At 42.0% G+C, this 20,595-nt stretch overlaps 1 protein-coding gene across 2 annotated transcripts in view; it reads left to right on the forward strand.

The window, feature by feature from the left end:
* GALNT9 (polypeptide N-acetylgalactosaminyltransferase 9) overlaps positions 1-20,595 on the forward strand; it is a 111,613-nt gene that overhangs the window by 53,053 nt on the left and 37,965 nt on the right. Inside the window, exon 6 of one of the 2 annotated variants that reach the window (XM_026037618.1) lies at positions 6,158-6,275. In XM_026037618.1, the coding sequence (XP_025893403.1) occupies positions 6,158-6,275 (118 nt within the window). Of the gene's footprint in view, positions 1-6,157; positions 6,276-12,630; positions 12,654-20,595 lie in introns of those variants that run through there. The other variant, XM_026037619.1, reaches the window with a different exon arrangement.

Genomic DNA, 20,595 nt, shown 5'->3' on the forward strand with positions numbered 1-20,595 from the left:
GTTGATGAGAAGGATCAGGAAATCTGGTTTTAGAATTGTGATTTGGAATACAGTGGCCTCTTAATAAATGTAAAAACTACTAAAGTGTATTTTCAAAAGGAGGGGGAAGTTAAAGGAAAGAGCAGACTTTTGCAAAAATCTCTATTAGTTTTGCACAGGCTTATTTTGTAGTGAGCTTTCCACACTCTGTACAGCAATTGTGATTTCCATTTCAGTTTGGTTTGCAAGGCATGCAAAGTGGTCCACACTGAAGCTGCTTGGCTCCTGTGCCTGTTTGGCCCATTCATAAARTTGCAGAACTGTTTATCAGGATAAAAGGTAAAGGAATGATAAGGTGTCAGATGTGGTAATGATGTTTGATACAACTTGAAGTTGATTTATGTTTTATTTCCTGCTAATACTCTGAAATTCAGCACAATTGATATTCCCCAAATCAATCTCCCCAGGCAATCCATTTTGCATGTTTGACATTTGAGATGCAAGATGTCTCAAATGGGAAGATTTAAATGGGGATTGTTATTTTGACACACCGTGTCCGTCATGTCGCTTTCCATTTGCATTCCTGAGAACACACTGCCCCAAAACACCCTTATCATCTGGCAGCAAACTGTGTAACCAAGAACACAATGTCAGAGGCTTTCTAATTAATTTGACTATGCACTGAAACAACATTTCATTTTTTTCCTGTATGCAGAAGATACTGTAGTTCTTTTTGTAAGAGCAAGGAAGGCATCTGATACCCTGAGCTCTTTCTCTGCCCCTCTTCCGTCGCCTCCCGTGATTTGACAGACTGCTCCGTGGTTCATTTCATGATCAGCAGCCACGAGTGCTGGACTCATTAGTCAGCCTCGCTCAGCCACGCAGGGCACAGCTTTCGTTTTATCTTCCTCCGGCAGCAGCGGTGCATTACAGCATTGCATATGTTCCCACTTACTGCTTTAATACTCCCTAGCACCAGCAGCAATGTGTATATATGCACACACAGACAGAGTAGCTCCTGGAAGCAAGTGGGTTTCGCTCACCTGTGAAAATGAGGGTCTGACGTGGCCAAGCACGAGTGGTTTTGTTTGTGCTGCCCGTTTCAGCTGAGAACATGTGTGACCATCTCGACTGTGTGTTTGGCCTCGTGCTGGTCTGTGCTGGCCATGGGGCTGTGATGCCACCGCGGGATGAAGTCCATCTGTGTACTGAGCTTAGGGAGCATCTCAGCTAAAATGTCCAGGGGAGGAACGTGGCTGSCATGCAGTAACAAAACTGGTGTGTTGGTGGCCACCTTTTTAGTTACTCGTCTATAGGAGCCTGCAATGGAGCTGCTGCTTAATAACTGTGCAGATTCTAACAGGTATCCTGCCTCTTCTGAGAAATGCATTTCTGTGGCGCATCGGGAAGTTATTYTTCATCCCTACTTTCCTGTATTCCTAGCCATAAATTTTCAAGTTTTCTTTCTTTTTTCCATTGCTGCAGCTCTCCAAAGCAGCTGACAAGCCTGCCCATCATTAAGCTTGTCATTTTTTTTCCTGTAACTGTTGAACAGAAAATCTATCTGAGTTCTGTTCTCAGACCCTGATGTGACTTCATTGCAGAGGACATGATTTGTAAGGAAAAAATAACTGCTTGCAGAGGTGCCATGCAGGTTCCCTCACTTGCCTGTCACATCCTCTTTACATTCTCCCCTCAGGTATTTGTAYGTGCTGGTAAGATTTCCCTCTCAATCTTTTCTTCTCTGGGCTAAACAGGCTTAGTCTTTCCTCCTAAGATAGATGAGGCCTCTCTAGAAGTTCCACGTCTCTCCTGTACTGGGGAGCCCAGAACTGCACCCAGTGCTCCAAGTGCAGCCTCATCAGAGCTGAATGCAGGGGCAGGATCCTATTCCYGGACCTGCTGGCAACATCCTCCTGATGCTGCCAGGATCCCATTGACTTTCTTGGCCACAAGGTCACATTGCTGGCTCATGGCTAACATGTCAACCATGTATGTATGTATATATGCATTTATAGGTCAGTTATCCTGGAAACGAGACTCACTGTGTGCTTGGAAAGCTGTTTCAAATGTGAGCTGGTTGCGTGCAAAGTGGCCTTAAGGTATGGGAGCAGAGATGTGGGGCAGAGAGGAAGCTCCGTCGTTTCACAGGCAGCCTCCTGTTCCTCACTTCTTCTTCCCTTGATTGTGCTGAAGCCACCAGAGCGCCCTTCAGTTCCTCTGCAAAGGGAAGGAAATCAAGCGGGGGATTGAGTAGGCCACGGCACAGACCCATGGAGATGAGGCACACGACCAAGCGTGGCTCTACTGGTATTGAAAAAGGCACTGTGGGCACAGAGTAGAGACACGGGCAGCTTTTCCAGCAGCTTATGCTAGAAGTAAATCATCTGAACCCAGATCTCCAGCAAGTGGCTTTTGTTTTGCGTCCTGCATGCCTGGTGCCCTTCACCAGAGCTGCCACCGCTGTGCCCACCGCAGCGGCGARCGGAGGGAGCAGGTCTACCACGCAGAAGTGCTGCTCTCTGCTTCCTCCCTTTCCCCAGGGTGATCCCTGGAGGAAGGTCTGCCCTCAGGTAATTTCCACAAATTGACTGTGCTCTGTCTTTCTCCAGCGCAGAATCAATACTCTTCTGTGCTGGATTTTACACCTTAGCTGCAAAAGCTATTTTACTGTGTTTCCCACATTATCCATTGACTGCTGCTGTTAGTAATAATTTATGCTTATAGCATCCTCAGCAGTGTCAAAGAATACTCCACAGATCAATTAAGTCTCCTAACACCTTTGAGGTGTTGGTAATAAATGGTAAACCTTCAATTATTATTTTGTGATGCTTTCCTTCTAAAAACATCACTGCTTTACAAGAAAAAGTCCACGACTTAAGGGAAAATGTCTACTTGCATAAAATAGGTGTGCCTTAAGTTATTTTACTCTGCAGCTGTGAAGTGCTAAGGTCATGCACCTTCACCCTTACTGCCTCTGGCTACTGAGCAGTGTTTTTTAGACATGCTAGCACAGTTGCTTTTGTCCATATATCCATTTCTGACTTTAAAGGGAAGTCTCTGCATTGTGCTAAAAGTGGTAGATATATGGGGGCTTGTTCAGGTACTGGGAAAAAGCACCAGCTATGGCAGTCAAGTTAGGGTCATATGCTTKCTTAGAGGCATTTTTTTTAAAGTACTTAAAACATGTCAGTGTTACACTGCAGTCGAGTATAAAACAATATTGTATGCTTAAAACACCTCTAAAAGAGAGTTTTAGGCTCTTAAACTGCAGTTCTGAAACTTTTGTCCAGTATGATTATTTGTGCTTTGCAGCTGGAGAAACAGAGGCAGATGGAGGTGACTCGCTGAAGACCAGGTGAATGACAGAGCYGGGAATAGAGGCAGGGTCTCTCAGCTCCCAGCCCTGTTACCAGCTCACTGGGCTGTGCAATAGCACTGTGCTTAGTTTACAGTTGGGTCAGTCAAATCACAGGAAAATTAAGAGCCTGGGSTTCATGAGACTAAACATCCCCAACTCTAATTGAGTAGTGGAAGTATCAGCATGCAATAATAGAAATTRAAGAAAATTCAGCACAGGGCATCCTAGGCAAGTTCTTCCCCCAGGTCAGAATGTGGCCAGGGGCTGCTCAGCTTCAGCTGCTCCCAAACCAACCACACTGTCATTCAGCTCCTGGGCCTGCTGCTGTGCAGATGTGCAGGGCTGTGAGTCGCCAAATTCGGGTGGATAAAGGTACTTTGCCTTGCAGTTTTCAGTTGGCTTGGGTGGAGACCTGGATGTGGTTGCCATTGCCCTGCTATTGTTGCCTTCCTCAAATCATTTTCTGAATATGCAATGAAGGTTTGTGGGGTCTGCCAGCATTTGAATGTATCAGATTAGAAGAAATAGAATGTAGGGGAGAGAGAAGTCCCTCTCAAAGGCATTCATCTGCGGGTGATGATTATGTAGTTGCATCCAAAATGTACTTCCCACCCCCATTCAATTAAGAAGTTAGTGCTTTAATGGGCAGCTGCAAAAATCCATCCTCYGGAGAAAGTTTCCAGCACCTGAGAGCAGCCTGAAAGCCAAGAGGTACCATTCCTCATTAGGAAGGAAGGAGAAACATCCTCATGGGAGCATCATACTGCTTTAAGGAGCTGCCTCCAGCAGGGCTTTTAGGGGCCTGAAAAGAAAGCAGGTCTAATCACAAGCTAGCAGCTCAGGTTTGCAAAGCAGAGATGCTTCTACCTATTTCCCTGTGAAGTCTGTGCTTGCCTTTAAGTACATGAAAAGGCAAATGAAGAAAGTGACTGATGTATCCTTTCCCTCCATGTCTTTTTATTATGGTTCAGGTTAGGAAATACCTAAACATTCCATCAAAGGAGTATTTTAGAACTTCTAAATTCTCTTTCCTTAGTCATGTCTCTTTTAATTCAGTTTCTAGATCAAATTCGCTAAAGATCATTTTTTCAGTGGTATAGCATGGGATAATGGCATGTATGTAGGGTAAGTCTAGTTAATCCTGCAAGAGAGTTCTCAGCCTCTTTAGACAAGTCTGTCTTCAGGCACGGCTATAGAAACTATATACACAAAGACACGTTTTTAGCAAATAGTTTGGATTTATAATTGTCRTCCATCTCTGCAAAATATTGGTGTAAGCACTGGTAGCATGTGGTGAAGTATTTGCATCCCTACAAAAACCAGGAGTGCCTGGATCATGCAGGATTTCTACAGAGTGCTCAGATCACTTCTCATGACAGAGTGATTCAGCGAAGTCTTCACAATTCGCAGTGCTAAACAGAGAAGTGCTGGCATTTCTTGCACTTAAGAAAGGAGGAATTCATGAGGAATGAGAGAAGTCCAAGTACTGAGGCTGGTGGTGATGCGATTATGGCTCTTAGTGTGGGGTTTGGGGTTTCTGGCCTTGGTTTCCTCCGACCCTTTTGAATCAATAGGGGCCARAGGCCAGATGAGAGCCCCTCACTGCAGCCCAACGTTATTTGTGAAAACGAAATCCATACCTTTGAAAACATCATTGAGTCTAACCCTTCCCAGCTCATGGCCCACGGAATGCATCTCCCTCTGTAGGGTGCAGTGTGAGAGGTAATCAAGCTATTTCAGGTTCTTTGTCAGAAACGGTGCCCATCAAATGTGTTTCTATCCACAGCTGCCTTTTTCAATTATGCAGAGAAAACATGAGTGCAGAGCAGCATATTCTTGTAATGATCTGAGAGGCTGCAATGGCTTTCACGTGGAGAAAAAGTGGAAGGAAGAGATGCTGAAGCAGTACCGATAATGTGAATGCTACAGAAGAGTCCATTATAGATAAGTAATAGCAGTGCTTCAGCTAATGAACCTGTTCAAGAGTACCAAATAGGTCCTGTCACAGGTCGCACTGTGTGCTGCAGTGTTGGGATATGCATTAGGCCCAGAAGCAAAGAATTGTTTTATCTAACCATATACTTGGCCATTTGTTTGAAGCCTTTTTAACCTCCTGCCATGGAGATGGTGAACTCCTGATGAGTAAAAGGACCTGATATGATAACACCATTGCAGCAGCCACCTGCTGCCACCAGTGAGCTCCCCCTTTCCCAACTGGGGCAGTTTTCCTGTGTGTGTGAAACTGCCTCGTGAGTGTGTTTCTTGGATGGCTCTGGTGAATGCCAAGTGAATGCTTTCTGTATAAACTGAGCAAACATATTAGTAACCTGGGTAAAAGAGAATCCRTAGTGATAATATAACACATGTCCTTTACAAAGCAGCCTTTTAAAAATATCGTTTAGAGATTTACCATCATCTTTCTTTCTATACACTATTGTTTTCAGCTGTATATATATATATTTGGGTTATAGGTGGAACATTCTCTGTTCTAGTAGAAAATAGGAAACTGGCAAACACCAAAAGCTTCCTGGAGTCTTTTTACAGTAGCACTGTTAAAAATTATGTTGTAGCCAGATGGTCCAGAATTGCCTCCCATTCAGTGGAAGAGGGAACACAGCCCATTCTCCTAGGTCACCTCCAAAAGAGGTTTTTTGAAATGATTTTCCTGAAATGGTTTTCCTGATTTTGCAGACTGGTCTGCTGAGTTCTCACTGAAATGGGTGGAAACTCCTCATTTCTGACCAAGCTTTTGTTTTCTGAGCCATCTGTGGTACCTAATAAATGCCTTCACTTCTCTTTTCTGCTCTTTCCGTGTAGAACACCAGCCATGATTGGATGCTCATTTGTGGTGGACCGAGAATACTTTGGTGAGATCGGCTTGCTTGATCCTGGCATGGAGGTCTATGGAGGAGAAAATATTGAACTGGGCATGAGGGTGAGTAACAAAGAAGAGACTTGGTGTAATGTGCATTTGCAGAGGAAGATGGGGAGCCTGTGGCCCAACAGAAATGCTCTCTGACTGATAGGTTATTACACTGACATGATTGATGCTACAGTGCTTTCTGGAACTAACAGTCCCAGGAAATGAATATTCCTGGTCCTGCTGCTTTTGAGAGAACTGATGAAATTAATAAATATGGAAATAGGGTCAGAAATATGCATATGGTTCATTCTGTCGGTGTTTGAACTAATGAGGCAGAGGGAATTTCTTTTTCATTAGTTTTAATGATGTAAACAGATCCATGCTAATAGGACTTCATTTGCTCGTGGTGCTTATGGTGCTCATGCTGCTCAGTGTTGTGGGTGCTTGTGGATGCAGTAGATGCAGCAGCAATGGAAAATTAAGGCCAGGCTGGTAGTTGTTGTCAGTTGTAATATTTTGCACACCACACGTGATGAATGCTGTGATATTTTGAAACTCTTAAGGATCATCTCTAAGAACAAGAAGTAAGGGCTATCTGTTCTGCTGGCCCCAAAAGCTCGTATGAGAATGATACTAGAGAAGCTGCCAAGCAGAAGTTTTGAGGAAGGATGCCAGGGATCCAACAGAACAAAGCTTAGCGTGACCTCTCTCTCTTCGCACTTATTTTCAAGGTGCTGTTTGTCCAAGGAACCTGCCATTGTTTAGCACTTGGAAATTAGGCCACTTAGTAGTGCATGAACACAGTTACCTCATTATAAAGCTGACTGTTTAATTATTTTCCCCTTACTCTTTGCTCCCTGTATCACAGTAACACATCCCTGGTGCATGTGGAGTGCTCATTAAAGCATATATTGTGCTTACGCTGAAACAGTGAACATCAAATTAGTCCATCCTTTATCTGTCCCTTCTTTCTAAAGTGTCAACAGACTCCTTCACACCAGTAGGCTGAAGAAGGACACTGTGGCAGACCTTTGTTTTTATATAGAGCTTTGGAATTTTTTTTTTTTTTTTTTTATTCCAGTGTCCAAGGAGGGATAGAGTTTTAAATGGGGCTGCACAACTAGGCTGCTTATACTTGGAGGTGCAGAATTCACACTGGAGACAGAAAAACTGCTACCACAAATCATCCAATTTTCCTTAAGAGGGTCAGGCTATTACCCGGATTGTGCGAGCTTTCCTTTATCATTGTGTGGGGCTTTGAGCTGTTTGAAACTTTTTCCACATGGCTGCTCCCAGAATAGATTGAACGCTCCGGCAAAAGTCTGGCGGAGCTGATGAATAAGCCTCCTAAGAAGTCTGAAAGCTGTCGCTCTTCCTTAGACCAGAAGAACTCGCTGAATATGATTAGGGCTCTTGGTAAACACAGGCAAAGGTTTTAATAGGATTATAAAATGGCTCTTGCTTGAAAAGACCAGGATTTGAAGTGAGCGAGGACAGKTTTTCAGGGATATGGAGACCTGTTAAAGTCTGTAAGAACCCAGATGCCAGCTCTTAATCATTGCTGTCTGTTTTGTTTGTTTTTTTCTCCTCAGAAAAGTATCATTAACCCTATTGTAATGTTTGAAAAGGGCTTTCAAAAAGTGTTGGATGAGTTCATTTGAAAATAAGCCCTATAATGCATTGTTTGTCCATAGCGTGGATCTGCTAATCTACATTTTCAGCCTGAGTCTAGTGTGGTAATGCACAGCATGTACCTCTTAATGTGCAAGTCCTCCATGTGTTCCCTCCCAATGTGTCCTTCAGAGCTGTCAAAAATTAACATTATGAAAGCAGAAAAGAATCTTCTCCCTTCCCTATGGGATATTTATAAAATGACTGTGAATTTCATTCTTTTTATTTTTTTTTTTTAAGTTCTGGAATCTAAAAGTGAGTTGCAAASAATCAATCCTTTCCAAAGGAAATGTGGTGAGCTATGCAGGGACCCATGTCCAAAGTAGGAGCTCAGCTGAGAGCAAACCAGGCGACAAAGGCAGGAAGTTTGATGGGAAAAATTATGAAGTTAAAATTATGAAGTTAAACTTATGAAGTCTGTCCTCAGTCTTGCATTATAGTGAAGTCTTGCACCTGCGTGAGCTTGGACCTACAATGAGGAGAAACTGAGAGTTTGACCTGTCCCTTGCATCTGCATGGAGGGAGACCAGTGTCCATGATTTGATGCCTGATTTGTGTGGAGCAGTGAAAGACAGAAAAGGTTAGGAATACGTGAATGAACAAGGAATGATGAAGAGCAAGAAATAAAGCAGGGGAAAATGGTGTGACATATTGGCTGTAAAGGGTCCCTGTTCTAAAAAGCTATAGCAGTAAACCTCTAGCATTCTTTGCAAACTATCATGCTACTGCTAAAAGAAAAGGGATTAGGCTTGGATTGTCTAAATTAGATTAYATTGCATCTAATGAACCTTCATTTAAATTGTTTTAATAAAGTGGAATTGGGAAAGGCATGCAATTAATGAGCTGATTTGGGAGCGTATTTTTTGATAACCTAGCTAATCCCCTTTAAATCTATTGTTTATTAAAAATATCATCATCTTGAGTATTCCAGTAGCGGCTTTTTCCTTTTCTAAATTACATAAATGGGAGTAATTAATTAAGTGATTTCCTATTTTGAGTAAACAGTGCATAAACACACTAGCCGACGTGGGCTACTAGATCTGTTGAAGGTATTTAGGGGTCTGCCATTCTCTTTTTTACTTATGTTGTCTTTCCTCTGTAAACTGATTGTTGGTTAGAGCTGCAACATTCTCCTAACGGAGTAGCTTTGCAGTGAGACCAGTGTCTGTTTGCCAGCCTAGAAAGGTCCTGGCTTGGCTGAGGAAGAGGGCTGTCAGTTCTAGGAAATRAAAGGGAGATGGGCACGATTGCAGGCCTGCAATAGTGGGAAAATAGATGGACCCTTCCATAATATCATCTGGTACTGTATTTTTCAAAGATGACAGTTTCACYGCGAGATGGATAAATACAGGGTTGAATTCTGTGAGAAATGCAGCTATTCTACCAGTGTTCGCAGACCTCCAGTCACTGTGCTGAAGGGAGTCGTCTGTGAGGATCTGAAAGCTGATTTTTGCCAGGAATTTACAAGCTTGTATTATGGCTGACTCCGGTGTGGGTGAGATGCCCTTGATAAACACAGGCAGGCTGGCTTGGTTACTTGGTGCTGCTTCACTGCTCTGCCACCTTGTGTCCTTGTGCATCCACTGAACGGGAGAGACATGGATTTTCATTTCGTCTGCTCTTCAGTTATCTTTTTGCCAACCTAGGAGCAGAGATAAGGGAAGGGGATGGTACTTTCTTCTGCTGTGAAACACTGGATATGTCTGTGCCTTAATGAGAACCCCAAGGCTTTGCTTGGATCGTGCTGGTCTTTGCTGCTTCTGAACTCCAAAGTCCTCTGCTACAGTCATAGCAGGTGGGAAGAGATGAAGCATTTATTGTAAAGGATTCTGTAGTACAAATGATAACCACTAAGAATCCGAAGAAGAAATATGTTTGTTGCCAAAATGACAGCTGAAAGSAAAACTTGTTCTCTCTTATTGTGATCACTATAAGCCAATTTAACAGCATCATGCTATATCTGAGAGGAATGGTTCTACACTAGCTGATGATTACTTTTGGGTGCTATCTACTGACTTACATAGCTTAAAGAAGCCCAGTGTTTATAAAGTTCTSACCAGAGAAATTATTTAGAGGTATTTTCAGATACCACTGCAATAAATCAATTTTGCAGTGAACTCAAATGATGGTCTTGTTGTCTTGAGTTCTAAAGCAGTGCCTGGTTGAATGCTTATGGTTAGTCATGACCTAAGCTTGTGAAGATGTGTCACCAGCAGCTTTGGCCAACTTTGTTTGCTGGCTCTGGGAACATGCACCGTATCAAGACTGGAAAAGATTGCTCGAAAATGGGACAAAATTCAGGTTGTTCCTTTCTGCTGTTGTAGTGACATGCTAACAGTGGCCAGGCTGATTTCCTAATATACAAGCAAATCATTATACTTCACAAATTTACGTTTTGTGGCCCAAATTTGCCTTCTTTAAAAGCTAACAAACTGTATTTTCTCTAAGCAGATAATGCTAATCGTGGATTGTTGTAATCGTGGATTGTTGAGTGGTGAATTCTTGACCTGTTTTTATTACCATCAGCTGAAGAAATTTAGATTACTTTGAGCAGTCAGCAGCTTAAACATAGATTTTGGGCTGATATGCAATAATAAAAAAGTCCCAAGGTTTATATATGGCAAATTTTAATTCTAAATTCTGGACAAAGCTTTTTACCTTGTAAAATTCATGAGGACAAGCCCCTAGTGTTCAAGCTGAGAAGGAAGTAGGAGTGCCATTATTCAAAATTTTATCTTTTCTATGGCATATTGTGGTAAAACAAAAAGTGTAAATTTAACGAAAATATTAGTCAAAACGCCTAATTTCAGTAATTCCGAACTACTTCCTTTTTACTTTGAATTTTCCCAAGCTGTATTTTTAGTATAAATTAACTCAATTTCAATGTAAAATTTTAAAAGAAGGATTTTCAGTGTTAAGGCATTTAATCACCTAAATGGATAAACCCTTAAATGAAATTATGAAAAATTCGCAAAATTTAGTAATCTAAAAATGTAGTGCATGCACATGACTATTTGCATGGAAGTGCAATAAATGCCAATTTTCAGCATGCTATTTTAGTGTTTCTGCACTGAACTCTGAATAGCCAGAGTAAAATCCTAACAAAGGCTGTAATCTACTAACAGTTGTAGAAGTAGCAAAGACCTGTGTGGTAAATCTGCTGGGTCTCGTTCTCCAGATAAGCTCTATAAATAAAGGTGGCCGGTCTCTAGTTTAATTTAGCATTTTTATAGACATTTTCAAAGGTGAAAGAACTTTAAGGTTTTAAAGTCAAGCACTAAGAAAATCATTAAAGGATTGAATTCTTGGTACCTGGATTACATTAATRTGCTCCTTCCCCTCTTTAAAATAGGTATTGGAATAGGCTTTTATTTTATGTTGATATGCATATATGATGAGCCAAGTTCTCTGCTAGTCTAAAGTGTGCTGGTCTAGCTGGAGAGGTGCTTGCAGGCATTAGAAACAGTCCCAAAGACACAGCACAAATAGCTATTTTGAGGAGCTCTTAGCATCTCCAGTTGCTCTGATTTTGCCACTTTATCCACCTAGTAACCGGTGTTCTCAGCACAGTGAACCGGAGAGAGCCAGCATGGTCGGCAAACAAGAAAAGCAAGGAAAATCAGATGAAAACAGCAGACAGAGTTCCAGCCTGACAGCCAGCTTCTAGTGCCAGGTTTCAAGTATATGCCATAATGGCATTGGAAAACAGAGCTTTTCCCCTGGTGTTTTTTTTCCCCCCCTCTAAACATATCATTTCTGTATTCTTAATTGTGCTCTAAATGGTATTCACAGTCTGGTTTCTGGGGAAAGAACCCATCTCTCTACCTGCCTGCAGTTTATTCGAACCAGATTGGGATCTTTTTTAAATTGAAAATAAGTGTAACCTTGACTGGAAAACAATGTTTTCATCAGAAGCTAGTGCAGTAGTGTTCTAGCATGAAATTGCCAGCAAGCTGTGGGACCAGAGCTTACAAATACCGTTACAAACCCTCTCTGAAGTGGTAGCACTGGAAATAGCTCAGCAAGAGAGCATCTGCCCATTTGGCTTCAGTATCACATCATGCTCCACAGAGTCTAACACTTGATGTTACAGACGCTTTCATGTGCTAGAACATTAGAAAAGCACAAGGCTGGAAATTGCAGAAGTGTCTCAGCWAAAAAGCTGAGGAAGGAAAATGCTTCCTTAGTCTTCCTTGCTTTCTTCTCAGCCCCTTCGCGGGCGGATTTAATCTCATGCCACGTCCTCTGCAGTGGCAAACTGCAAGCGGTGCAGAGGTGTTGTGTGTGCTGCTTTTGCTGGCGTTTAAATAGCTTTCACTTGCCTCATGTTGAGATTGAACAGAGAGCCTGGAGACAATCTACACCTGGTCAGGAACTTTGTGATGCTACATGGCTTCTATTTAAAATAATGACTCATCCAGCTCTCCAGATGCTCTGCAGGACTCTGTTAATGCTGCTGATGATTGAGTTTCTAAAATGAAATGTGTGTCAGCTGTTTCCAGAGCAGGAGGTCCCTGTTTCTAACTGTGATTGACTCCTCAGGTGATTCTTATTGCTTTGGGGGGTTAACAGGCTCCATTCAAAGCCCTGAGGCTTCTTGGCTGGGTGAAGATTGGCCTGGAGCAGTTGGATGAAAGTTGCATTGTGGCTCTGTGGAAGTCTCTGGCTGAGGCAAGCTCTGGGATGGGGAAGACCAGGAGGCCATCAGCGTGGGGGGCTTTGTCGTAAGGCTCCTCTCCAGACCTGGCTGTGCTGGGAAGGCTTCCCCCTGCTTCAGAGGTGGGCTTTGGATTTATGGTATCCTTGTGCCCGGTCTGGAGAACTGATTGTAAGGGTTGGCATGTATAAATTTTCACCCATGGAGGAGGTGTTACCCTTGTAGGAAATCTCAAGTCCTCATTATTTAYGGTGCTCAGTAGAGACCTATAAATTCTCTCTGCTGGCAAGCTCCCTGTCACCTGCGTTTGCGGGAAGCAGTGGTGGGTTTTAATGCAGATTGGGTTTTCTGTTTATTTTCTCCTTTGATTCTGCCCCTGTGAGATAACATTTATTTATTTACTGTATTTTATGCTGTCCATTAAAGAAACATCAAACGGACTGAAAATTACCCTCATGATAGTGCTACGTAAGTGAAGTGCATCAAGCAGACCTGTAACCTCTGCATGGCAGGAAGGAAGGGATGTTGGTGCAGTTCCTATGCTTTGAAGATGGGTTAATTTCTCTGTGCCAAAAAATTACAGCACTATTTCTGTTGTGTGCAGTCTCCTAGAAGAAAAGTCGTAGCCAAAAGCTGTTGAGGGCAGTAGGGCATTAGACACCGGTGAGCCATTCACTGAGACTTCTGGATGTTTGATGCAGCGAATACCAGGGCAATGATAACATTAGTGTCCAAAGTTGAGCTCTTGACGAGGGAGCGTTTGACAGCTGAGTGTTCTTGAGGAGTCAGGAATTCCTGACTTGCCCTCACTTTTATGTTCTCTCCCTTCCAGCACTGGTGGTAGGAGCATTKGTTTGTCATTTACAATTACACCAGCCGTCAGTTGCCAAACAAGAATTACTGCTCAATCCTGTGAAGGTTTCTCATTTCCTATGATCCCAATGTTTTGGGATATGATACGTGCAATAAAGTACCTTTAGATCACCCTGACTGCTGATTTGGGGACTTGATGACCCCCGCTTGCCACATTTGCTCYGTACTTTCATTTCACTTCTTCATGGAAGGCAGCAGATGAACAAAACAATTCCGGATGAAATATTTAGTCTCCTTCAAGCAGTCCCCAAAATATCCATCTTAAATCTTATGTTTCCTGCTAGAAAATGGGAAATGGGGTGGCCGAAAGGCTTTATTATAGCAAGTTTAGTATAGCTAGAATAGTTCATACATAGTTTCTTTGCCCTTGTGATGCAACTGCCCTAGACCCATACAGAAGAACAACCTTAGCATCCTCTTACATCATTGTTTCTTGTCTATTAACATCAAACTAGATTGTGTGGCAGTGTTAGACACAGAGATGTGCACAAATGTATTGGCCAGAATGCTTGATTGCTTTCCGTGAGTAACTTTTTTTCCAGCAAAAGGGAAAGGTGTCAGCTACATAAAAAATAAATGCAAAATGTCATATCTGTCATTTCTATTTGTATTTTAGGTTTAGAAAATGCAAATCTGGCTTAAAAGATCATTTTAATATGGCATACAGARTTTATAACATGAGAACACCAGCCAAAGAAAAATCAGAGAAGCCTCAAAAATACATCTATGATTTCTATGATAGATGCAACTGCATAATACATATTTAAATGCTTGAAATATAATAAAATGAGACATTTGTATTTCTCAGTTTAACCGTAGCTGCATATTTGTACCTAAAAGGCCACTTAGATTTTGCTCTGAATCTCTAATGGCCTATCATTTATGCAAATATCTTACTAGCAGCAGAMAAGCAATTCAGTAGCTTTTGAGCACACTGTACCCCTTGGTTCCTAGAACATTTTTGGGGAGCARGTAAATGAGCATGGCCCCACTTTATCCTTCTGCCTCAGTTTCTCCTGTAGTTAAAAATGTGCATAAAGGTTGTTTGAGGGCTTTCAGTGAGAAATTATGAGCTGAAACTATCTCAAATGGACTTTGTTGCCTTTATCTCTAACAGTGGGTCTGAATGCAAAGCCCATAGGGATTATTCCTGGGTACAAAGCTGGCATGTGTTATGGAYGCTATTTTCTCTCTTCTCCTTGGCTTCTTGATGATGTCCCTAGTGTGGCCCTGTGAGATTGGTTGGGGAAGACCCAGCATGTCCTGCGCTGGCAAATGGATGTCCTATCCCTTCCCTGCTGTGTTCRCTTGGCCTTTCTTCAGGGTGAGTTTGCTGTTAGTTCCACAGTGGCCAATCTCCCTGCCCTCCTGGAACTGCTGGCAAGYTGGGTTCCAGTTAGCTGCAGTTCAAGGTCAAATGGGACTTTAAAATATGAATAAATGTCAGGGTTTGCTGGCACATCGATCTCAGTCTTTTTGATTACTGCCAGATCCCATGAATAAATTAGCCTTGACAGGTACGATAAATTGTGTAGAGTACTGATGTCAAACAGTAAATGTTAAAGAAGGGCACGGGAAGCGCGGAGGGGAAAATACCCTCTGCAGATGCTTGTATTAAATGAGATGGTTTAGATGCAGTGCTGGGAGTGACGGATGGAGAGGAAAAGGCCTTTGCAGTAGGGACTTTTATAAATCTGTAATGTGTATGCCAATTGCATTGGCATATGTAATTGGTATATACAATTGCATATATTGTATATAATTGTATATGCCAATATACAATTGGCATATTTTCTCTGCTGTGATGAGCTGATAAGCCCTCAGCCTGTGTGGAGTGGTAGGGTATAATGGAAGGGATTACAAAAAGCTTCTTTATTTAGAAATAAAAGGGAGTCCTGTAGCCAGAGGTCAAGAAAGTGGAGGCTGGGAAGGAGAAAGGAGCTTTACCAGACAAGAYGGAGCTCGTTGTACACTGGGTACATGGTCAGGGTGTTCAACACTTGGTCACGGTCAAAAGAAGGCAAAAGGGGGCACATTCAAGGGGGGAGAAAAAAAAGGSAGCCACAACACTGAGTTTTAAGAAGCAAATTGCTTAATAAGAAGGATTTTGGGAACTATGTAGAAATCCTGAAAGATTAGCCGACGCAGGCAGGTGACTCCAAGCCCCAAAATGTGTGCTCTTCTGATTACTGGTATTATGGAAGAGGAGGGGTGTATAAATGTTTACAAAGCAATCAGGAGGAGGATTAAGATTATATTCCAAGTGCCAAGGAAGTAGTGTGCTAGACTTAGGAATCCTCCAAATAAGCTGTTGAAGTAAATAGATAAGAGAAAGGCATTAGGTTTTTAGCCCTGGGGCTTCTGGAGCGAATGTTGGATGAAACGGAGGAGATTTGCACATAAGGGTCACAGCATCTTCTGTCAAAGTGGCTGCACAGATTATTAAGGATATATCTTTTTCTTTTGCCTGCAAAAACACTTCTTAGTGTTTCTGCTCACGATGTTCGTTGTTCACAGATCTTGTATACTAGAAAATGAACTCTTGGAGACTCCAAAGACTTTATTTTATAACATACAAATATATTGTGGAAGTGAAGCCACCTTATAAATTATAGCTGTGTGGTTTGCATATGTTGCACTGCTCTTTGTTCCCTCYGCAGTAATACACCTGTACAACCAATGTGCCTGTTTCTCAATGAATGCCTTTCACTTATTTTTAATTTCTGCCTGCTAAAACACTTAGTTGTTGCCCTATGGCTCTGGGGAGGGCCACAGTGCTTGGGAGGTGTTGTGAATTTTATTATGACTCAAAAGAAATAACTCGCAGCTCCATCACTGTGAGAAATTCTATAAAGAATCCACAAAAACAATACACTCAATACACTCRGTGTTTTGGTTTGATATCACTTTCTAGTAAATATAAAGTGATCAGAATTTATACACTCCCAAGAAAGAACACCAGTCTGTGAAAGTTAACTCCATCAGATGAAAGGAGCTCAGGTTGCAACCAGGCAAGACAAGGTGACTGAATTCCTTTCTTCTAACTTGCATGTTATCTGCTTAGTATGGAAACTTGATCAGCTAAACATTATCTAGTAGGTGATGATCCTCAGTGGGGCTTTATTAARATATCATCTTCAGCAACTAAATCCCTCCGAACACCTGATTCTCCTTGTATCAGTTACTTAATGCCTTTTATGTGGTCAGTTTTCAGCTTTGTAGATCCATAGGCACATGCAATATTGATTCAAGCTGTTCATTCTTTGTAGATCTGCTTGATCTATCAGTTAGAAATCACTTACCCTGCAGCATCCATCTCAAAGATCTTACTTAAAATTAGATCCCRCATTCCCAAGGCAAAGTATCCTTAGGTAGGGACCGCATCCCTAGAAATCAACATATCGCAATTTAAATAAGAAATAAGGTCATCTTGTACCTACCTGCTTGTTCAAAGCATCACCTGAATGCTTGATATATAAATGTGGATAGGCTGTCTGTGTACCAGGACTAAAATTTCCAAGATGGCTTTTCCTTTGGGATGTTTATATTTGTCTTGGTTTTCAAAGAATGTAAGCCTCGCACTTTTAGTGGAATTTGGGAATTAATTGGCATAGTCTACAAGGCACTTTTAGGTGACTATTTTTTTTTCTGTGTATCCTGCAACTAAACGCTGGTAATATTTCTGCATTATTTTTTGGTGCCAAACGCTCCAGGAGGTCACTTGTAAGGCTCTGTCTACATCTGGCTGTGTTAAGTGTATTTAAAGGTGACAATATAGTGTCTGCAGTTCCAGTCTGCATTTCGGATTGTATGTAGTGCGTATTCTGCTATATGTGGGCATCAGGATTCACGCAGCCTGATAAATTGCTGCTGGGAATACATTTTCAGAGTAGTGTCTGGCAACATGGCTGGGCAATTCCCATTAATATTAATAGGAATTTAGTAGATAAATCTCCGTGAATAACTTTCAGAAAATTTACCCTTAATGTGCCTTACATTTCAATAGGCTGAACTGTGTTTTGAAATTACATTTGAGGAGGATAATGCGATAGATGTAATAACAAGAGATATGCAAAAAACAGTAGGCCACATATTTCTGCATGATAGTGGAGGCATACAGTACTTCTAAATTGGAGCATCCTGGAACACTATTAATGAAATCCCCTTTAACCTTAAGGAGTAATCTTTTCTAAGTGATCCACGGGGGATTTGGCTGTTAAATTTCCATTAACACTAATGGGATTCACAGTGTTACAAAGCAAGTTCCCCACCAGCCACGCTGAAATTTTACCCCCTGCAGCAATTAATCATGCCCATTGGGCTCCCTAATGGAAATATGAGGCAGATTATGTGCCTGATATGTGATCGATTGGCTCTCCTGCAGTAATTGATTGCTGGTTAGTTATAGCCAACGCGCAGTTTCTGGCTTTTCTAGCTGAGTGGTGAAAGACGAGGCATCCCTGTCACAGGCAGACTGGGAACTGCCAAGGCTCTTTGCCGCTCACAGACTGTGTATGTCAAGGGCTGTGAATTGCATTTTCCTGTCTTCCCTCTTCTCTTGTAACCTGTTGCAGGCTCCATGTCTTATCCCTCCTTCCAGGTCCTGAAGGTTCTGCTCAGAACCTTCAGTGTTTGTCCCCCATTCTCATACCAAGACACCCAAGATGTTCCACACATTCTCGTTCTGCCTGAGCCAGGGCCTCTGTTTTTGTTCAGCTCCTTTCCATTCTTCAAGGAATCTGCATTTTGCAAACTGTATTTTGAACACAGAAAAGCCAGTCTGAATGGTGCAGCTGGGCTGGAAGGTGTTTGCAGCAGCCTTTCCTCTGTGCTATAAGTCTGCGACTTGGTGGCATTGACTGGTTTACTCCATTTTATTTACCTTTTTGTAGGGAGTGCACTCAGGTTGTGGGCTGGTTGGATGTAACAAGCCAAAATCTTCATTCAAAATATTGGAAAGGGAAAAAGCAGTCGTGTACGTGTAAGGCCTAGCATATCTGTTAATGAGTTCGCCCCACGTTGTTGTTAACACTTAAATGTTAAACATAAGAGAGTACAAAATATACCCTTAAGGTTCATTAAATCAATGCCACCCAACCAATGAGACTGAGGGCTTTTTCTTTTCCCTCCTGGGGTGTTCTATGGCATTTTAACACTCCACCAAAAAGGCAGCCTTGGGCTGCAAACTCAACTAAGTCTAAAGAGGCTCTTTGATGTACATTATAATGTTATGGCTAAACTAGCTGGCAAGGCTGCAGAGCCAGGAGTGCCATACAAAATCAACAGCGAGCTCGCCAGGCAGAATGCTAATTTATAGCCACGCTGCATGACTCTGTCATTTCCTAATGAATTCTCCAGTGTGCAGAGGTGCACTGAACAACAAAGATAAATACTGGTGTACCGTGGTGCATAATACAGATTTATAACCTTAAAGGAATACAGAGTACAGATGTTTTGCATATAAGCAGGATTGTTTTATGGGCTTTTGCAGGCAGGAGTATCTGTATTCTAGCTAAGGACTGTTTTGCAACAGAATTTAAAATGAGTAAAGCAGCAGGAAACTTTGTTAAATACCGTTTGGCACCATCCAAATGGCAGCAACTTCTGTGTTTGCTGGGACAGGCGTTTCAGCTCTTTGTGGGAGCTGTCCAGTGGCCTTAATGGGATGTGAAGAGGGAAACTCTTCAAGATTACCTAAGCAACTTTGAAGCCTGAATGCCRCTGAAAACAAAAGAGCCTGGAGGAGAGGCAATTTTGAGAATCCCTCCCAGAACACAAATTAACCAGTACCAGCATTAGCTCAGGTTTCTATTGCCCTGTTCTGTCACTTAGCTTGGAAACACTCAGTAGCTTGATATTAATTTTTACGTATTCAGAAGCATATTTCRGCAGAAATACCGATTTATTTATTTTCCCACTACTTTTACTGGAAAAAATAAAACCAACTGCTTCTATTATGCTATGTTTCCATGGGGAACCTTACTGATGTGCATAATATACAACAGCTGATGTCAAGTGATGATAAGTTGCATATACCAGTGGGACTTCTGGAATGAGTGGTTTACAAAGGCGGGTAAGTAATGAAAGTCCATAAACAAGACACTCGGCAGAGCAGCAGAGTGACAGAATTTTGGCTCCAAGCTTGAGGCCGTTTGGCTGGTATTGGAAATCCATACAACATCCCTCCTTCCTGGCATCTGTTACTTTGAGAAGGTTCAGTTCATTACAATAACAAATTTCAACTAATTGTGGTTGCAGTCTGTGCCTTTGGAGTGATGGGCTTGCTGGAGCGTCTTATAACTTGGTCTCACGCTAGTGGGTGCTACAGGACAAGGCCTCTGCGATGAGTTGTCCCTCCCTGACTTTAGGTGGGTACATGTAGGGGTTGGAGCTAATGCAGGTGATCCGTGTAGCCTTTATGATCAATCCAGCCTAATTAAAGAAGTAATTCTCTGGTTTTAGGACCAATTTACCTTTCCAAGGTGATATGAATGCCTGAAGCTCAATTAATAATGAGGTAACATCTTAGAGCCAATTAAATGGAAGTGAATTGGTAGAGCCCATTAGTCCTGATAAAGTTCAATARGAAATAGAGCAGGTGATTTTTCCCTTGTTAGAATTTCAGTGCTTTATGAAAAGGTAGAAAATTCACAGCAGCTTCTCACAAAAAAAACAGTACCAGACTTGTGTTTCTGAAGGCTCTCCATCTCCTTTAGAGAAGTTGTGCTTCTGAGGGACTGGTGAGTCAGAGAGCTTCGTCTATTATTCTAATGAATATTCTTGTAGATCAGTCCTCATCTCTGAAAAGATTCTATTAATGAAACCAGCTGTGGAGCCGGAAGACAGAATGGTGTTATTAGCCACTGTAAAACTCTTTCAAAGCACTATTCGTCATCAAAATAATTTACTAAATGGTTTCTGAGAAGAACTATTAATTAACTGGCAAGAATGAGACACATTAACATTTGTTTATTGCACTGAGGCTGTTGGCCTTGGGATTTGGACCAAAAAATAGATTATAGTAAGAAACACAGCGGGGCAAATCTGAGCTGCCCCGTGTGTGGGCAGATCACTGCAGTAGTTTCCACTGTGTAAATTAGTCTGGGTGAAGACCAGACATGGATGTGAGGTGCGGTATCTGTGACTTGATATGGCCCTCAGGTTGCTCCAGCTAATTTGCACTGTGTGTTG

The sequence above is a fragment of the Nothoprocta perdicaria genome, unplaced genomic scaffold (genome assembly GCF_003342845.1).
Source record: "Nothoprocta perdicaria isolate Ctin4 unplaced genomic scaffold, notPer1 scaffold_2, whole genome shotgun sequence".
NCBI classification, from domain to species: Eukaryota; Metazoa; Chordata; class Aves; order Tinamiformes; family Tinamidae; genus Nothoprocta; species Nothoprocta perdicaria.